The sequence below is a fragment of the Embiotoca jacksoni genome, unplaced genomic scaffold (genome assembly GCF_022577435.1).
Source record: "Embiotoca jacksoni isolate LCO1_2020_lvr unplaced genomic scaffold, fEmbJac1.0.p SCAF_42, whole genome shotgun sequence".
NCBI classification, from domain to species: Eukaryota; Metazoa; Chordata; class Actinopteri; family Embiotocidae; genus Embiotoca; species Embiotoca jacksoni.
The window spans coordinates 2046762-2067760 of NW_027185395.1; the positions used below are offsets into that span (position 1 = coordinate 2046762).

Sequence of the window (20999 nt, forward strand, 5' to 3'; positions counted from 1 at the left end):
TATGGGCGCCTTCCTGAACGCTCTGCTCTGGATGCTCCTCCTGACTCCGAGCCGCAGATGTCACGGTGAGTTTATTTCTCTAAAAGTTAGAAGAAGTGATGCGCTGCTCGACTCTAGCAGACAAACGAGAGAAACGGCAGCATACATGTGCCGGTGGGATCTTTTCTCTCGTTCAGGAGAGTTTCACCAGATTTGATTTGGAGCTGCAGGTTTGATCAAATGTTTTCCACTGAGCTCAGTGACACGTTCCTCTGAGACCTCCTTCATTGTTTCAGACCTGAGATGGTTGGAGAAGACACGGTCACTGCTTCGTGTTTGTTGCATGTTGGGAAAAAGTTTTTGGATGGTTTTAGGAGGTGGGGGAGGACGGGAGGAGGAAGAGGAGGAGGAGGAGGGGGGGGGGGGGGTACTGTGGGCACTCCAATCCTCTTTGTCCGCCTCCAGCTTGTTGACATGTGTTCATAGGAAGGTGTTTGTGTGGAGCTCAAAGGGCCGCTGCGTCCTTGTCATGTTAATTGTTGCGTCGCCCGAGGTGATCTGAGTCTTTGTCTGTCATGCTAATTGATTTAGTGTCCCTGCAGGTTAGGGGGAGGGAAGGGGGGGGGGTACTCTGCACATTTCCTGTTTCCAGCTTTGGCTCGCTGAGGACTCACCATTTGGTATGAAGTGAGAGGGGGGTGGGGCGCAGGGGCTTCGTGATTAGCACCTTTCCCCTCCTCTCTGCGTTTGTGGGTCTGCAGACCTGCATGCTGCAGGACAAACACGGAGGAGGTTCTCCAGCAGCCGGCCCTGTGGGGCAGCCGGCCCTCAGCCGGCCCTCAGCCGGCCCTGTGGGGCAGCCGGCCCTCAGCAGGCCCTCAGCCGGCCCTGTGGGGCAGCCGGCCCTCAGCAGGCCCTCAGGCCTGTGGGGCAGCCGGCCCTCAGCCGGCCCTCAGCCGGCCCTGTGGAGCAGCCGGACTGGGTTTTATTTTGTGCAGCACTAGTTCAGTGTTCATGTTTGTAATACCTGAGGGAGTCATGTTTGGTTCAATATCACAGCATTAACAGATGTAGTGCAACTTAGCAACCGTTGTTCTAGTTACGAGAACATGTACATGTGATGTGTGCACACATTTCCAGAAAGAATGTATGAAAACCAAACATTAACATACAGATCTCTGTATGTGAAACGGTCACATGTGAAATGCTGTTTCATACGTGATATTACATGTTGTCATGTGAACGAGTCTTCCACACGTGATGACGTTTCTGTCACATACCGTATGATATGTTCACATGTGCACATTACAATATGGAAATTAACAAGGTGGCGTTTAAACAAAGATCTCCGGTGATCCGCCAGGTCTGTCTGACCTCCGGTGATCCGCCAGGTCTGTCTGACCTCCGGTGATCCGCCAGGTCTGTCTGACCTCCGGTGATCCGCCAGGTTGGACTCTACCAGTTTTTCCTAGTTTGGTGAACTGAATGAGAACTTGTGTCTGTGTGGAGACTCTGAAACAACAACATGCTCTCATGATGAGCAGCCTGGAACACAAAGGAGGTATTAGACAGACGAGCTGCCGAACATTTTCACACCACCGTGAATCTGATTCAGTCAGATGAGTTGTCGTCACATGATGATGATGATGATGATGATGAGGAGGAGGAATGTCACCGTCTGTCTGCAGCCCGTTGCTTTGGAGGAAACAAAAGTGAATAAATAATAACAATAGAGAATTTACAGGCAATACTAACCCGTTAAACATGGCAGTCGAACCATTACAGTATATTTAAGAAAATAGGGATTTAAATAAGCAATTAATAAAGTGAAATAATGAGTCACTGTGAAGGAGCTGCTGCTGCAGACGCTCCAGAGGACCTTCTTCTGCTGTGGGCATGTGTAGAAGGAGCGACATCATTTCTTTAATTACTTTTAACAAAAGCCTGAAAAACCAGACCAGCTGCATACAATCACTCATTCAACAAAGAAAAGTGGTTTAATCAAGAGCAGACGTACCAGAAGTACCGAAACAGAACCGACGGGGTTTAGATTTCTGTCTGATAGAATGAGTGAACAGTAGTGCAGCAGGACGACAGGAGCGGGACGACAGGAGCGAGAAGACAGGAGCGGGACGACAGGAGCGGGACGACAGCTGAAGGCCTTCTGGCTTCAGACCTTCCAGAGGTTCACCCTGCAGAGGAGAAACCAGCCCGGCTATAAACAGCATGGAGTGTTTCTAAACCGTCGGATCCTTCAGCCCATCATCTGGTTTGTGGTTTCTCTCCACCAGGAACGTGCACCTGCATGTATTTGATTGGCTCTCTTGGCACCTTGTCAGATGACATCATTGTTGTGCGGTAGTGAAGGTTGACCGTTGTTTTGTTTGTGTGTCTGTTGTAAGTGATGAAGCTGCATTCAGAGATCTCAGGTGACTGTTTCTCTGTTCCTGGAGGCATTTTGAAAAGCACACACAAAAAGTCACGAGAGAGAATAATAATAATAATAATAATAATAATAATAATAATAATAATAATAATGTTGATGATAATAATAATGAAATAATGTACATTTTATGTAATGGACCTTCCATTGCACCCAAGGTCACCTGACATCACATGAAGCTGGTAACCCAACAGTTTGCAATGGGACGCAGGTGGAGCAGTTCAAATGAGTCAGCTGGTTTTAAAGGAGGAGTTTTTTTGTAATTGTTGTGATCAAAAATGTTTGATTTCGTGGCGTATTTTCTCAAAAATTGCGATGTAATTTGTGGAGGGTTTTTTTTGCAATAAAATTGTGGAGAAAGAAATGTGATTTCTTCTTTTAGTTTTAAACATTTGTTTAATCTTTTGTTGAACGTAGAGAACCATGGGACTCGGATTTACAAAAAAAAACTTGTACAAATTGTACAAAAGTGAGAGAAAAGAAACTATTAATGGTGTTTTAATAAGTTGGTTCTCCACTCAAATTAGATGCAGATAAATGCACGATGAACTGTCTTGTTGAGGCCGACCAACACGAGGAGATGGGATTAACTGTTGCATGGCGCACACACACGCTGCAAAGTTCCCCCGGCGTTTTATTGCCTCACCAGTGACTCTCTGGCAGCCAGGTTTACGTCCCTCGTCTTGCTGTGAAGTGAGTCAATGTGTGGAAGCACTGGACAGACCTGAGGAGTGAGCCAGAGGTCAATACATTAATGTGGAGTTTATGGAAATGTGAGGGGCAGAAATAAAACACACTGTTAGTCATTTCAACTCACTCAGGGGTTTTACAGTTACAGCCTCACAGCCAACTGCTTCTGCTGGTTGTCGGTCGTTGTGTTCTTTGAGTATGTCCTTCAGTGTAGTTCCTTCTTTTCTCGTAGCTGGCTGGTTGGTAGTGGGCGGAGCTTATTAATGGTCCCGGTGGCTCGGGTGTAAAAAGGCTGCTGCGTTACCACCAAGCAGTGATGTCAGTGAACGTTATGAATCCTCCAGTTCAGATTCTGTTCGTCACCATCTTGCTAGTTCGGAGCGGTTTGGAGCAGGAAGTGACCATATTTATATGAGCTGGGGGAGGAGCCAGCGGTGGATCTGATTGGAGTCTTCTTGAATCTTCTTTTCTAATGAATGAGGGATTATTTTCAGATGGACCTCCAGAAAACTAATAAGAAGGAGTGACTTCAGCTAACAACACCGAGATAACTGATGGACACATTTTATTCACTTTGGATTTGATGAGAGAAGTTGAATGGGAGTCTATGGAGCCGGAGGCTTTTTGGAGCCGACCTCTAGTGGCACTCGGTGGTACTGCAGCTGAAGACACTTCTGGATCGGAACCATTTTACAGACCTGAAGCTACGAACTCTTTGATATCCAGTCTGAGGTTACCACATCCAGGTGAGTGGCTTTGATTCGGAGCAGCTGTGTCCAGAGCAAACTTTCGAAGACTGAAATCTCTCGTGTGGACCTTTTAATGTTGTGTCATCACAGCTCCAGAGCCGACCTTCTTCCATCAGTGCCGGTACCTCGTCATTGTGTCTGCAACAGTGGCGGCTTTGTTCTAAGTTGCAGCTAATTACTGGCTGGTGACAAGCGGTGAGAGAAGTGTGAAACTGCTGGAGGAAGGCTGCAGCGTTGATACGCAGAGAACGGTAGCACAAAGATCACATGATCATTTTTACATTTCCACCTGCAGCCGTGCAGATTTAATGAGTGAGCTCGAGCTCCTGGATGTTAAACTGTAGCGCTGGCGGTCAGTTGAATTTTGGATGTTGTCATGGTTACGAAAGATGCCTCGTGACCCGGAGAGATTCTGGCAAACATCTGTAATGAATGAAAACGGCTGAAGTTAAAGCGGCCATGGGTAGAAGTTGAAATGTCCTTCGCTCGGTGTCTGTGTGGCCGGCAGCAGTGTGAGTTCTCACCTCCGTTCTCCAACGTGAACACGGCAAGAAGCATTTTAAATGTGAAGGGAGCTGCAGTGACTGACGCAGGTCCAGTCTGAACAACAAGGAGAAACTATCCCTGCGTTCCAGCATCCAGACTATCATACTATCTAGTACGCCAGAAACAGATTTAATATGTCCTAATCCACAGTATGTCAAAAGTACCAGGATGTTCTACTACATCTGGTCGTATTCTGCAGTCTGCAGGTCAGCATGATACTCTGGATGTTACCCACAATCCTTTGCAGCAGAAGATACGTCACATCCACTGAGCTGCAGAGACAGTTGGTGGCGCTGAAGCTCCGCCCACAAAAAGAAGGAGAAGAAGCATTAAAAGGAAGTTTACTGGTTCCAAATCGCATGCTTTTTCTTTTTACTTTAGATGTCGCTCTACAGATCGCAACGGATACAACGAGGGTCAAAGTTGAAGGTGCATTTTTGAGATAAGTCATATATTGCAGTTGTATACATACTACATGCAACAGTTCATACTGTTTAAGGGAAGCTGCAGCACGTTCTAAAAGTAAGAAGCAATAGTAGGTGATCTGTAACGCAGGGAGACCCTACTGTCTCTGAATGTCCTTATGAACTGGTGTCCAACAGGTGGGAAGAGGGACACGTTTGCAGGAGAGTCCACAGTGGACCTCATCAGGGAGAGACGGACTTCACAATAAGTGTCTGTAAATTCGCTAACATCATCTAAAAACTGTCCGACAAGTTTTGTAACTTCCCAAAACATCTGTGACATGACCAGCAGCTGAACTGTGTCCAGATCTTTCTGTGTGAACAGACGAATGCAAGCAGCTCTTCATGCCGCCATCTTTCATGGTCAAACGGAACATGTAGAAGCGTTTTGATGCAGCCGGTCGCTGCGTTCGCTCACAAACACTTTTATTCTCCATTTTCAATCAGCTTCTTCCATCGCAGCCAGAGACGTCACCAAGTCACGGTGAGAGCAGACAAGAAACTAGAAACTATATTTATTGTAAATACACTTCATCAGCAGCAGCTTCACATCAGCTCAGCTGGCTTTCTTCACTTTCACAACCCTCTCTGTCCCGGCAGAGAAATGCCTGCTTTGTCCTTCAGTGCAGTTATTTTAAACTAACGCACTTTGAAGAACTCAAACTAACAATCAACCAAGCGGAAGTGGAGCCGAGCACACGCTGGTTACCAGTTTACTGATGACCTAGACACAGTTTCATGATACTGTGGCGGGGGCTTCGTATACTGGCACACTTATGTATTGTGTGTGTGCTTCCTGTGTGCAATATGTTGTAAATTTGTACCATGGAGCATTAAAAGGAGGCTCAGTGAGCTCGGTACCAACTTGTTGCTTTGACTCTCCTCCTGGATGTCGCCTGGCAGCAGCAGGAACTGTGACTTCAGAACAGTGAAGATATTTTTGTCTGTGGCCTGTGTTTGTCGATGTGAGGTGAACAACGCAGAGATGACTGGAAGCATGGCGCTGTATTTCTTGGGTCTGGTACTAATTATAATCCTGGAGCTGGGACTAATTACAACAGCAGAAGACGTCCCCATGGACGGGGCACCGTGCGCCTCGGACTCTGTTAGCTTGTTACTGTCAAAAGCTTTTTGTGCCGACTTCCTGTTTACTTTGTGATATGTTGTTTTGACAGAGCGGAGCCGGTGCGGCTGCTTTATGGACTCCAACATGTGTTAATATTGTAGATGGACTTGGCATGATTTGATGGGAAACCATGGAAGCATAATGTTGACATATGCTGCTGATTACTGTAATGGAACAGAGGAGAGGGACACGGTGTTACCTCGATGTGTTGCTGCAGCTCTACGGATATGTTTAAGTGGACGGACGTTGTGCTTTAAATGTTCAGTCAGGAATCCGGTTTTCTAGATTAGATTAGATTAGATTAGATTAGACTTTTTTCATCCCACAGTGGGGAAATTCGGTTGTCACAGCAGCAAAGAAAACCTAAAAGTGCACAAAATATTTACTGAGGCTTTCCTTTTAAAAAAAGAGTTTTGTGTCGTGTTAAATCTGCTGATATTTACCAGAACAATAAAATAACATGGAAATTAATCCAAACAGACTGAATACAAAAACACCAGTTTATACATGTATTTTACAGAGAATTCACAGGTTTATTTGAAGCGTCAGCCATCAGTGATGTCATCATCCATCAGTGATGTCATCGTTGGTTTGTGAACGTTATGAATCCTCCAGTTCAGATTCTGTCCGTCACCATCTTGTTAGTTCGGAGCGGTTTGGAGCAGGAAGTGACCATATTTGGACGAGCTGGGGGAGGAGCCAGCGGTGGATCTGACTGATCTGATTGGAAACCTGACGATACTACGTCCCGCCCACCGATAGCTGTAACCTGACTGCACCACAGGCCTGTCAATCAAACAGACACGCCCCCAAAAACAGGTCTTCTTGAATCTTCTTTTCTAATGAATGAGGGATTATTTTCAGATGGACCTCCAGAAAACTAAGAAGAAGGAGTGACTTTAGCTAACAACACCGAGATAACTGATGGACACATTTTATTCACTTTGGATTTGATGAGAGAAGTTGAATGGGAAGCTACGAACACTTTTATATATATTCAAAAATGATGAGTTACTGAGGTAGAAAGACAAACTTCAGCCGTTCCAGAGTTTGAAGTGGAGACGGACGGACTACAGACGGGTTAGGGGATCATTTCGTTTTATAGAAAACAGAGGAGGATAAAATATTTTGAAAGTTTATCATGGAATCAAGAAAATCACCCTGTGTGTCCTCACACTGTAAATGAGGACGTAAGCGGCATCCATAATATCACTATCACAGCAGTGTAGTTGCAATGATGTCATAATTTGTTCTCATATTCTCTATGGAGTCATGTTATACCGGTTTATTGGTTGAAAGGTTCCCCAGTTTGAGTTCTGGTGCTGTTTGGCTCGTGCACACGGCTGATGTGATGCAAACAGGGCTGCAGAGTAAAGTGGATGGAAACTGCAGGATTTCAAACGTTTTGAGGAGGGAAATGTTTTCAGGGTTGGTTCGCCCCCTGAAGCCCCTGCAGACCTGTGAGTGCACGTTTTAACACAGTCCTATTGATCGTCTGACAAATCCCCAGTGTGTGTTTTTACACCCCTGCTGAGGGCCGATCCTGCAGGAAGTAGGCGTGACTGTCGGGCTGCAGAAAGAAGACTTGAGACAGTGGAGGCAGTGAGGAGCCACGGTCGGGCTCCGATGGGTGGAGGGAGGGTGGAGGTCTCCTGACGGGACTTCTGGGATAGATGAGAGGCTCACAGGTGGAGGTGGAGGGAGGGTGGGGCGCGCCAGTCTGTAAACAAAGTGTCTGAAAAAGGATGAAACACAACAAACTTTAATGCCGAACAAAAAAACCCGCATTTAAACCTTATTCCATTAAAATAATTTTTCACATCCTTCCTTCAAACTCCTTGTTTTCCTGCTCGGGGTGTGAAATCAGTGAGTTTAATGTTCAGTCTCTATCAGAGACCTTCTGATGTTCTCACAATCTTTACAAACAAATATCCAAGTATTGGTGTATATCCTGTTTTACATTCATGCTTGATTTATTTTTAAAAGGGAGGGTTTTTTTGCACTTCAAATGAACAATGTAACGATAATATTAATAATAATGAAATACCGTGATATTTTCCGAGATGATTATCGTACCGTGAAAACCTCCCGTAGCGTCGACGCAGGCCGAAGGAGTTGAGTTTGTGGAGGTGAAGAGCGAGAACACGTCTGAATCATCCCTGTCGGCGTCGCAGGTTTTATCTGCTGTTTGCTGAGGAAGTCGGCCGGCTCACCTCTTGAACAGAGCTCCAGAGCTGGCTCCGCCCCCTCTGCACAGACTCAGAGGTCAAAGGTGAGCCGAGGCCAGAGTGTGGACTGAAGCAGCAGTGAGTGTTGTCAGTGTGTTTCCCAGAAGAAGAGGCGTGGATGTTTTTAATGGAGCTAAATTCCAACGTGTTCCCGTTCATCGTCCGTTTGCATCGCAGCCGATCGGCAGCCGGAGGCGGTGTCGTCCAGTCTGTTCCTAATTATCCTGTTAAAGCGTCCCAGGATGTGTTCTCATGTTTTATGGTGCATACTTCTCTACCTGTGTAACTGTACTCCCGGGGAAGTGTTGCATTTCTGTATATCTGACTCCTCACACATTCCTCTTTAACTCGATGAGTAGGAACGGAGCTGCTTCCAGCACTCATGCAGCTCTGCAGCGTTTGTCTTGGATCCTGCGTCGTTGCCTCCTAAATCAGATTGCGGATGTTAAGTGGAACGCCTTCATCTCCTCGACGTGAACTTTACAGGACACAAAGAGGAGAGCTGTTTGTTCTGGCTGATAGGGAGGCGGCGTTCCCGGGGGAGCAGTTCACCCTCTGACCTGCGTTCCCAGTTTAATGAACACGTGAAGGTAGAGCTCCTGCAACACCTGGAGACCCAGCAGGCATCTGTTCTCCACAGCAGATGGACTCGTGGTGAGTTCAGGCTGTTTCGTGTTGCAGGAAATGTTGCTTCTCCCGAAGGGCTTCATCAGTTCTGCACGGCAGCCTCAAAACTACGCAGCTCATTTCCTTAATGCAGGAAATACTTCAGAAAAAGTGCAGCTTCAAAGTTTGACCGTTTTCACAGCAGTAACCGTGACACAGCGACGTTTATCAAACCAGTCGTTTCTCAGGACTTCAGAGGAACTTCCCCCGGTTTAAAGAGGTTCGAAGACCTTTTTCAAGTTTGCATTCGCACCGCTAATAGGAACTTTGACATGATGTAGAACCACGTGACCGGAGCGACATTTAGATATTTGTCTTCAGAGAATGGAACGCTGTTTTTCCTCCGATGTGTTCAGATGTAATGAAGCCTGGACTTGGTTGTCTCAGTATTGTGAAACTCTCTCAGTTAACCGGCTCTTTAACCAATTCTACTGAAAAAGAAGTTTCCAAAAAAGTTGTGACGCTGTGACGCAATGATTTGCAAATCTAATAAACCCATATTTAATTGAAAATAGTCCAAAGACAACGTATCAAAATGTTGAAACAGACGTTTTATTGCTTTATAAGAAATATATGCTCATTTTGACTTGATGAGAACTAGAAGAACCTGATGCTCATCTCTGAAGAGTTGGGCCTCCAGTCAGTGGAGGTATGCTAAGAGCAGGCTGGTCGGAGGAATGGCCGGTCCCTCCTCCGGCAGCAGATGCTGAGTTAATCATAGTTCAGAGCCGGGGGGCCACGGAGGAGGACGAGAATCAGAGCGGCGCTGCCTCGTTAGTTCACAGCCAAACGTGTGTGATGTTCTCCACATTCCTCCGACTGTTTGGACCGAGGAGGATAAACAGTTTGACCCTTGAGCTGCTCTCCGGGCGTCCGCAGGCCTCGTTCCTCACCGTCCTCCACAGACCGGAGCTGGAATGCGGCCGCTTATCACGGGGACAATAAAATGCAAACGGTCCCCGACGCGACCTTGCCAGGCTCGTGTATTGTCTCGTCTCCGAGTCTCCAAATGGCCAAACATTTGAAGGGAAGCGCCTGCGTTATTTTACGAGGTGGCTCTTGTTGTTTTAACTCGGTCATGGGGATGGAGTTACCCCGCCGTAAGCTGCCTCCGTGACGAGGGCTGCAAGGCGACCAGATAGCATCACGGTCGGAGAGGAAATTCCTCTGCGTGGAAACGATACCGTCGTCAGAAGCAGCCGTTATGTCAGAGAGACGTACATGATGTTTATGTCTGGACGATAAGAGAGGCGGAGCCTGTGGGACAGAGGTGGTCACATCTGGATGGAGTTTGTTTGGAGGAACGCTTCCAGTCTACATTCACAAATGTTCCTGTAAATCTTATTGTCTGCATGAAAGAAGCCAAGCAATTAAACTGCTAAATCATCTTCACAAAGGATTTATGTGTTTGAAATCAGAGTAAAGTCTGTTTTCAGACTCTCCACTCAGCTACTTCCTGTTTTCTTTCATTATCTTTGAGATGTGACTGGATTGAAGTGATTGACGACTTCACAGACTCACAGCTGTTTTAAATGAGCTCCCACGTTTCTGCTTCAGCCGCTCGTTTAAAGCTGAAGCGCTCACAGTTTCTAACAACTCTCCAAACGAGTGGGATTCGTGCAGCCAGAGCTGCTTTTGTTTGAAATGTTCCTCATGTCCCACAGCAGGTCTGGGGAGGACGCCTCCTCTTTTTACGCCCCTAAACTGAAGACATTTCATCTTTTTAATCTGTCTTTCTGGTGACGTTTATCATCCTGATTATAAATTTTAGTTTTTTTGTTTTTTTTTTATCTCTGGTGTTTATTTTAATTCTCTGAATCTGAAACGTTTTATCGTTGCATTTTTTTATTACGATTATCTTTAATGTTGTCCTGTTTGTTTGTTTTTTTCATCTGTGTTGCTCTGATGAAACGCGTTGGGCTGCAGGCTCGTATGAAAGGTGATCAACACATGAAGTGTTGTCAGGATGTGAAGAGCTGAACTTTCGGGGTCAGCCAGTCGTGTCGGAGTTGAAGACCACAGCGTTGTATTGAATGCAGTATTATAAGACGTAGCAGCCTTTTCCTCTATTCACAGAGACGGTTGGACTTCTGTAATTCTGTGTGTTGGATCGGTCAGACGCTCAGATAGCTGCATCATAACACTGCATGGAGGCTCTGGACTGCTGCTCATCGCTCGTCTCCGGGCATCCTGACATCGGCTGTACGCTTCATTTTAAAGTCATCGTTTGTGTGTTGGTGCTGAAATGGAGCCGCCCCGGGTCTCTGCTCCCAGTGGCTCCTGGATCCGGGCCGGACTTGGTCTGGTGTTGCTCCATAACTTTGGTTCAGCCTCCATCTCAGCTTCACCAGCAGTCCTCACGTCTCGATTAAAGAATCCACTCGTTCTCAGACACGTCCTGATTTCATTGTTCCAGTATTAACGCCTGCTTGTGTGTTTTCGAGGTGTTTTTAGGGCTTTTAATTAGTTTCTCGTTGCTTTTATTGGATTTAATTCTGTCTGCAGATGTGCTTTAATGTGCCGTATAAATAAACTGACTGGAGATGAAGTTATATTGTTATTGGCAGCTCATCTTGTTTTGACGTATGACGAGCTGGCGGCATATTAACAAATCGTTCCCTCCAGGAAATGAATACAAATTCAAACATTCCCCATAAATATTCACAGGAGCTTTAAATGGTGCAAAATTACCACAGAGTTTCTGTAAAGTTTCTCAGTAGAAATCAACTAAACTAACTCCTTCATACAGGAAGTGACGGGGTTTATGGGAAATGTAGTTATATGATGAGAATCAGGCGACTTCAGTCTGATCAGACAGTTTGTGAAATGACCCGAGTGAGTTCAGAGGCTGAACTCTGTTTCTGTGATGAATTACTATGATTCTGAAGCATTTTAAGCTCTTATTTTGAAAGAAGGGGCCTCTGTGTTATATGACTTACATTTTTGTATATTTGAGCTCTTTGATGGTGTCATGAGGTGGTATTTACCAGGACCCAAATGCAGGCTCACAGACTTGGGTATCAGTTCCAAAATACAGTCTTTATTGTAATAAACACAAAACAAACAAACCAAAAGGTGGCACCTATCATGTCCACTTGCTTCCAGTCGGGAGGGCAACTCGACCGACAGATCCGAGGAGACACGGCTGGCAGGGCCGCCGGCAGACCAGCAGACAGGACCGCTGGAAGAAACGGAGTCAATAATCCTCCGAGTCGGGAGGGCAACTCCACCGACTGGTGACTCCGACAGGGAGCTCCGCAGGAGGAACAGAAACCGGAGGAACGGGAAGGACGGAGAACAGATGGAGGACGGACAGGTGACTAACAAATGAACCGACAACCAGAGGAGCGCAGGGGCAGGGTACATATAGTCCGGGGAGGTGATCATGGAGATGCAGCACACCTGCAGGTGGTGATCAGGGGTGAGTGGCTGCATCTGCTGGGACCGGTGAGGGGCGTGGCCACGGGAGGTGAGGAGAGGAGGACACAGAACAAGCAGACAGGGGACTGAGGGGATACAGGAGGAGAGGAGAGGAGAGGAGAGGAGGACACAGAACAAGCAGACAGGGGACTGAGGAGACACAGGAGGAGAGGAGGACACAGAACAAGCAGACAGGGGACTGAGGAGACACAGGAGGAGAGGAGGACACAGAACAAGCAGACAGGGGACTGAGGGGACACAGGAGGAGAGGAGAGGAGAGGAGGACACAGAACAAGCAGACAGGGGACTGAGGAGACACAGGAGGAGAGGAGGACACAGAACAAGCAGACAGGGGACTGAGGGGACACAGGAGGAGAGGAGAGGAGAGGAGGACACAGAACAAGCAGACAGGGGACTGAGGAGACACAGGAGGAGAGGAGGACACAGAACAAGCAGACAGGGGACTGAGGGGACACAGGAGGAGAGGAGAGGAGGACACAGAACAAGCAGACAGGGGACTGAGGGGACACAGGAGGAGAGGAGAGGAGGACACAGAACAAGCAGACAGGGGACTGAGGGGACACAGGAGGAGAGGTGATCGGGGGCAAAACAGAGGAAAATCGGACTCCTGACAGATGGTTCTTTTTTTTTTTGTTATTAGGTTGTAGTTTAAAAGAAAAAGAGAATTTTTTTTCCCCCCTACGATTGAAGTTTTTGTCAATTCTTGCAGTTGTACTGCAAAAGAATCACATTTTAGATTTTTTGATCACAACAATCACAAAAAACTAAAAACCCCTTGAGTGACATCTCGGTTATTAAAGGGCCACTCTTCATAAAGTTGGGTTGGCCTCGTCCTGTTTCCAGCTCGGGTCGTAACACCAGTTCACTGGACCTCAGGTCCCAGAAGGCACTCACTCTTTAGAAAGCAGCTTTTTTTGGGCGTCTTTTAGCTTCTTGTTATGATTTTAACCTGAGAGGCGCTCTGTTGAACCTACAAGCAGTCGGGACTCAAACCAACCGTGTGTCCTGCAGCGGATGTTTTCAGTGAAAGTAACTTTCAGTCCGTTTCACTGCAGATGGATGAACTATTTGTCGTGAAGGAGGAATGGCGATGAGTATTTGTGGAGCTGCGTTTCCTCCGAGCGCTGAGTGTGTGTGGTCGTTGCTTCAGGGCTTCCGTCACACACCGACCTTTATCTTTTACGGGGGGTCATAACGTCCCTGCGTCTCCTGTGTCTCCTGCATCTCCTGCATCTCCTGCGTCTCCTCTCAGTGGAGGAAAAGGTGTCCTGTGGACGGTTTCTTAAAAATACCAACAGCACTCAGACTTTCCGGCCCACTCTGATCCAGCTGAGGGAGAAACCGTTCAGGATTTCCACTCTGAGTTTGTTTTGGCTCGTGATGTTCCTCTCAGACGGGACGCTGCTCCTGGTGATGACTTTTCTGTTATTTAGTTTATGGAGAGCCACTTCAGCACATCTTCCTGCTGCTGCTCCATCCGTCCGTCTGGTTTCATCCGGTAGCAGAAGGAGGAAGGTCGGCTCGGCCCTCTCACCTCATGCTCTGCTCCAGTTTCTGGCTGCGTGACCTGCTGACCTTTCCTCCGGTGCGATGAGGTCGGCATCCCGCTATGAAATGCACTCTTCATCTTCAACCTCCCCAGACCATGAACCCTTTCACATGAACTATTTTTGATTTCCTTTTATTTCAATGCTGTCTTTTGACCCTTCACACAAAACTCATATTTTTTATTTAAAGCGTCGGTCCACCTCTAAATCCAAGAGCTTCATCATGAAGCTGCAGGGATGCATGAAGGGTTTGAAATTATAAAATAAAATCTCCAAAATGTCTCCTGCAGACTTTATAGTTACCAACCAACATGTTTCATTCATTTAAACATATTGTAATTTACTAACATGTAATTTTATAGCTGCACTGATATACTAAATAAAATACAGAGTCATCGGGAGGCAGCTTTTATTTGTATTAGCAGAACTACACATCGATGTAAAAGCACGTCTCTGTCCAGGACATGAAACCAAATTTTCCCTTTAAAGAACACTTTAAAGCAATTTTCACTTCATAAAGCAAACGAGCTCCTAAAGGACTCTGGATCTGAGACTATTTATTTAGAAAGTGTAAGAAGTTACTTCCAGACAGCAAATGGTAGTTCAGTCACTCAAGGAAATCTTGCGATCCCAATAATGAACACAAATTCAAGCAATCTTTGCAATATTTGCGAGAGCAGTTTGAAATTCACAGAATTTTTCTACAAAAACGTCATCATCAGAATCTGAGCTGAAAGTATTAACGACATAAAGTAAATCTTTTCAAATAAAACTAACTTTATTAACAATAACTCCTCATTTCCAACCAGAAAGTCTCTGCTCCTGTTTTCATCACCAGTTTTTAGGAACTTTTATCTCCACGGTTCTATAAGTTCAATAAATACATAAAAGAAGTTTAGAACTGAAATATTTCTGTGATGTGCAGCAGGATTATTATCAAGTAATGGTTAAAAAGGAAATCACGATTTCTGAAAAAATCTGGCTCAAAATCAAATATTTTTGTCGATTCAATCATAAAATAACTCCACGATATCCTGACTCGGCTTGGTCAGCTGTTGATGATTCCTGCTTCACATCATGCAAACCTCTTATCTTCACCACTGAGATGAACTCTGGACACTTAAATAAGAGGCATCAGAAGGTGAACTGGACCCACGTACCAAACATGGTACATACTGTGTGCAGGAACCAGCAGCAGTGAGGTCTTTTCTTTCTGAGACTGCACTTAACTGTGTAACTGAGCAGCTCCTGAAGAACTCCCATGACAGAAAACTGAGAGGCCGATCGGGCCGAGGGAGACAGAGGAGCCAAACAGGCGGCTCTGAATGGGATATCCAGGAGAGGCTGGTTGACCACGACTCCACTCATTCAGACTGGGGGAGATAATGTGAGCGCCTCCAGCTACACTGACGGTGAGGCAACGTATTCGCAGTCTGAGCCGCCGCAGGTCAAGTGGGCAGATTAACGGGCAGAAAGCACCTGGTTGTTCTGATGCTTTCAGAGCAGGAAGAGAAGTGAAAGAGCTCCAGAGAATGAGGGCGGTCTTACAGACGATAGGAGCTGCTATAGAGGCTCAATAACTCTAATGACCCTGTCAACATAGTAGCTCTACATAGTAAAGGAAATAAAATTTAGACGTCTCGAATTAATGTGGCTTAATTTGACGAGTCATGTTTCGGTCTCCCATTCACATTGACAGTTCTTACCAAGCAGTAACCAGGTATTCGTTATCACTCTTCCCTCTGCTTTGTGACCACAGACTGGATATAAAAGTGTTCGTAGCTTCCAGGTCTGTAAAATGGTTCCGATGCAGAAGTGTCTTCAGCTGCAATACCAGCGAGTGCCACTAGAGGTCGGCTCCAAAAAGCCTCCGGCTCCATAGACTCCCATTCAACTTCTCTCATCAAATCCAAAGTGAATAAAATGTCTCCATCAGTTATCTCGGTGTTGTTAGCTAAAGTCACTCCTTCTTATTAGTTTTCTGGAGGTCCATCTGAAAATAATCCCTCATTCATTAGAAAAGAAGATTCAAGAAGACCTGTTTTTGTCACAAACCAGCGGGTGACGTCACTGCTGGTTGCTGCTTGGTTTCTAACCCCACATCTGGTCGTTGTTCTGGTCCATCTTCAGGTTTCTAACAGCTGACTGCAGCTTCCTCTCATCAGATACTGATGAACACGTTTATTTGTCCAAAAACTCTTCTGTACTGGATGTCTTCCTCCGTGGATCCAAGTTTGGTTCTTAAAAGGAGGCGATGAACTGTCAGATATCAGTTCTTCACCGTGTTATAAGTCCAGTTTCTCAGCTGGTACGGTCAACAGAAGAAACATGATGTACGTATGTGACTGTAACCCGGAGAGATGAGCCCATACGAGCTGGTCAGCAGTTTGCAGTAGCTCAGAGCGCTGCGCGTCATTAACGACGGCACTTCGCCACATGCTCCCTACATGTTGTTTTAAAATCATCATTCTGCCTGCAGCTTTAAAACACTCCATTAACCACCGACATTCTTGGAGAGAAGAGACGCAGCGGTTCAGTCTGCAGTCATGTTTTCCTCCTCTGACACTCTGCGGTTCTTCGCTTCTCTCCGTTGAGGTTTTAACTCACCGAACGGCATCATTTCTGCCTCTGAATGTTTCTGTAACTTCCAGTCTGCTCGCTGCAATCTCAAGGAGAGGCTGGAAGTGAGAGCGGAGCATGTGGAGGGTGGAGGATGGGGATGAACAAAGGTTACACACACTGAAGCAAGCAGTTGAGACAAGAGTGGGAAGGAAAGTGTTGAGGTGTGCCAGAAGGCCCTCGGTCAAAACCCCGGTCGGTGGAGCCGCGGCCGGGCCTCTCCGCTCTCAAAGGGCCCTTTCATGGCCGAGGCAGCAGGCTGCAGGAATGCAGAAGCCAGCAATCTTATTCAGCTCTGCATGGAAAAGCATCCCGTTGCCCCCCCCTCCGGTCCCTCATTTTCCGAGGCGGTGGATACATGCAATCAATCACAACCCCGGCTGCAGGAAGCTCGGCTCTCGGTCGCCGTGGTTTCTGGTGGTGCTAATTTATTATATGGCAAAGTTTACCGTGTTGTGGGGATGCAGGTTATATAAGTGGGCTCGCTGGCAGTTGACAGCAGCTACTTAACAGGACCGAGGCCCCGACGGGGCCCCTGGAAGTTCACAACACGTCACCGTACGAGTGTTCGAAGAAACAAACCACCACACGCTGAAAGAAAGAGCAGAAACCTGGCAGCTCCACGGCGCCTCTGGACGCAGATCATTGTGTCGTTTAGATATGTTGGGAATAAAAGTTTAAAACCCTGAACTGTGTTTTCTACACAAGCGGAGTTCAGATAAAGACGTCATTGAAGCTTCCAACACAGCAGATGATTGTGCAGCTCTGTACTCGTAGATAAACACCGACGTGTGACATGTTCCACCGGTGATGGAGAGCCGTGACATGCTAGATATATAATTACACTTAATAATAAAGATAATAAACTTTATTTGTAAAGCACCTTTTATACAAGAAAAGCAGCAAAAAAATGACATGCAGTGTTTCACATTCAAACATATAGAAAAAAAAAATTGCACAAAGTTAGAAAAATGAATTTCAAACTTCAATGCTCTTTATGTATCCTGCATAAAACATGTGGATTATTGGAATTATGTGGAAAAACACATTTAAATCAAAGCTGCGTTTTACCTTTTTGAGAATTTCAAATGTTTTTGAGTGTGCAGTGAGACTCAACTCACCAATCAGACATGGAGCTGCATGACGACACTTCAGTCTGTCACATCCGTAAATAAACATGTTGATGGTTAAATTAATCTTTTTACTGTTTCACTTATAATTCAGGCTTTTATTTTTTATTTAGTCGTATAAATCTACAGATGCTGTAAAATCCAGACGGTGACATCTGACATCTGTAATCACCTCTGAAAATTATCTCCCACTTTTGGATTAATAATAATACGTTGCATTAATATAGCACTTTTAATAACATTAAAATAGTGATGGTACTTCTGCAGTCTATCAGGCTGTATACCCACCTTCATAATGCACAGTCACAGTCTGTATATGTATTTCAGGGTGGAGGTAATAACCACTGCTTATTATTAACCAGGGTGAATATACAGAAGCCCCCCTCTCCCCTCCACTCCTCCATAATACACAGTGATGACCTCCCATCAACTTTTATTTTAGGTAATGTCTGATATCCTCGATGGATATGGAAACATTTCTATAAATTGAGCATCTTTCAATAGATCAAGTTCTCTGTGGCTTTTCCACTTTAACCACTACAGTTTTTATCTACACTTTTTCCTGCTTCGTGTTATCTTAATCTTGCTTTTGATTTCACTTGTTTTTATTGATCAAGTCTATTTGACAGTTTGATTCTTGTTTGTGTGACAGTGTTCAGTGTAACCATAGTAACCCCAATAAACAAACAAATCAGTGTTATCTCTCTGGCAGCATGTCTGTGTGCATCTCCACCATTTGGAGATTTGTGTCGATAGATTGATTTCTGTTTAGCTTTTCTTCATTTGTCTTTCTATTTATTTAGATTGTTTTTTCGATGTCAGGCTGAATTCAGTTTAAAATCCATTAATCTCGTCTGAATTGTTTCAAAATATGTGTTTAGTCTGTTGGACAGAAGTGCTAAAACCTGCTGGCCTCAGTGCTCTGCACATTGTTAATCAAGGATCTGGTGGAAGTTTAGTGAATCTGGCCATTTCATCAGCCTGGAAGCGAGTCCAAAGGGAGTTAACAGGCTGTTGCGCCGCACCCTGCTAGATTTAGCTCAGCATTGGCTCTAAGAATTAATACAAGTAACGCAGGGTCAGTATTATAAACTATCGGGCAGTGATGGCTGGATGAAAACATGCTGTTGGCTGCTGCTGTGTGGGAAACGTAGTATTCAATACAACCCTGTTTCTAAAAAAGTTACATACATTTTTCATAAAACAATCGAATTTCTCAGTTTCAACATTTGATTTGTTGTCTTTGGTTTATTTTCAATTAAATTGTGGTTTATATGATTTGCAAATCACTGCATTCTGTTTTTATTTATATTTTACACAGTGTCCCAACTTTTCAGGAAACGGGGTTGTATTTTTGGAGCCTGGTCCATTATTTAAACTTCAGATTTGATTGTTTTCGTTTTTTTAAATCTATCACTGGTGAATCGCTCAACTGTACGGATGTGCTATACTGAACCACTGGAGTATCTGTCAGGTTTTAATGTCGGTAGCTGACCCGTTTGCCTGCAGACTTGATTGAGAATGTTTAGCTCTTATTTTTCTCTTCAGTTTTATTTCCCATTCTTTGGGGAACAGATAATTCTTTGTTGTTTCCATCCAGTGTTTGGTTGGGGACTGACTCCTGCAGTAGATCTATAACAGATGGGAGCAGTGGGCTCAGTATAACCAAGGGAAATCTCCTACAAAGATCAGTGTTGTTTGCACTGTGATCATTACTGCGATGATGTTGAGATGTTACCGGGGGATCTGAAAGTCAGAGTTGGTTCCATGGACTGTCTGCCTGCATGATGCTGGCCAGATGGAAAGAGTGGAGATGATCTCAGAGACGCAGCCAGGACAGAGAAGAGATATATCTGCTTCTCCTGCACACTTTTTCAGCAGACTGATCCGTCCGGCTCATGTTGAAGGTCTGTGGCTGAATTAAACAGCGATCTACGGTGGGACGTGTGGCTCCTGAAAGGAATGCTGCATGGTTTTGTTCACTGACGTCCTCAGCACCACCAATTTCCTCCACCACCCACATCTGTCAAGCACATGCTCTGCATCACTGGGAAGGCGGCAGCCGGTGCCAAGTCGAGTTAATAACTGAGCCATACGTTGTGTCCGCTCATATGTGCCTGATTAGCTGCCGGGGAGAGCCAATCAGATGGCAGAGCAGTCAGAGTATCCATTGCACATGTTCCTCATAAAAATAAAAAAAAACAGGTTGGGAGCAAAAAAAACTGTGTGCAGGGCAGAGTTTATTTATTAACATCAGTTTATGTATTAACATCAGTTTATTTATTAACATCAGTTTATGTATTAACATCAGTTTATTTGTTAACATCAGTTTATTTGTTAACATCAGTTTATGTATTAACATCAGTTTATTTGTTAACATCAGTTTATTTATTAACATCAGTTTATTTATTAACACACATCAGTTTATTTATTAACACACAAAATGAGTTTATTTATTAACAGTACATCAGTTTATTTATTAACACACAAAATCAGTTTATTTATTAACATCAGTTTATGTATTAACATCAGTTTATTTATTAACATCAGTTTATTTGTTAACATCAGTTTATTTATTAACACACATCAGTTTATTTATTAACACCACAACATCAGTTTATTTATTAACATCAGTTTATTTGTTAACATCAGTTTATGTATTAACATCAGTTTATTTATTAACATCAGTTTATTTGTTAACATCAGTTTATTTATTAACACACAAAATCAGTTTATTTATTAACAGTACATCAGTTTATTTATTAACACACAAAATCAGTTTATTTATTAACATCACAACATCAGTTTATTTGTTAACATCACAACATCAGTTTATTTATTAACATCACAACATCAGTTTATTTATTAACACACAAAATCAGTTTATTTATTAACATTAGTTTATTTATTAACAGTACATCAGTTTATTTATTAACACACAAAATCAGTTTATTTATTAACAGTACATCAGTTTATTTATTAACACAAAATCAGTTTATTTATTAACATTAGTTTATTTATTAACATCACAACATCAGTTTATTTATTAACATCACAACATCAGTTTATTTATTAACATCACAACATCAGTTTATTTATTAACACCTCAACATCAGTTTATTTATTAACACCACAACATCAGTTTATTTATTAACACCACAACATCAGTTTATTTATTAACACACAACATCAGTTTATTTATTAACATCACAACATCAGTTCATTAATGAACATCACAACATCAGTTTATTTAGTAACACACATTAGTTTATTTATTAACATCACAACATCAGTTTATTTATTAACACCACAACATCAGTTTATTTATTAACACACATTAGTTTATTTATTAACATCACATCAGTTTATTT

General features: G+C 44.2%; 1 protein-coding gene across 2 annotated transcripts in view; it reads left to right on the forward strand.

The window, feature by feature from the left end:
• ror2 (receptor tyrosine kinase-like orphan receptor 2) overlaps positions 1 to 20999 on the forward strand; it is a 40714-nt gene that overhangs the window by 246 nt on the left and 19469 nt on the right. For both annotated transcript variants that reach the window (XM_069169064.1, XM_069169065.1), the window contains exon 1: positions 1 to 65. This exon is cut by the window's left edge and continues 246 nt beyond it. In XM_069169064.1, coding sequence (XP_069025165.1) covers positions 2 to 65 — 64 coding nt within the window. In that variant the 5' untranslated portion in view covers position 1. The remainder of the gene's footprint in view (positions 66 to 20999) is intronic.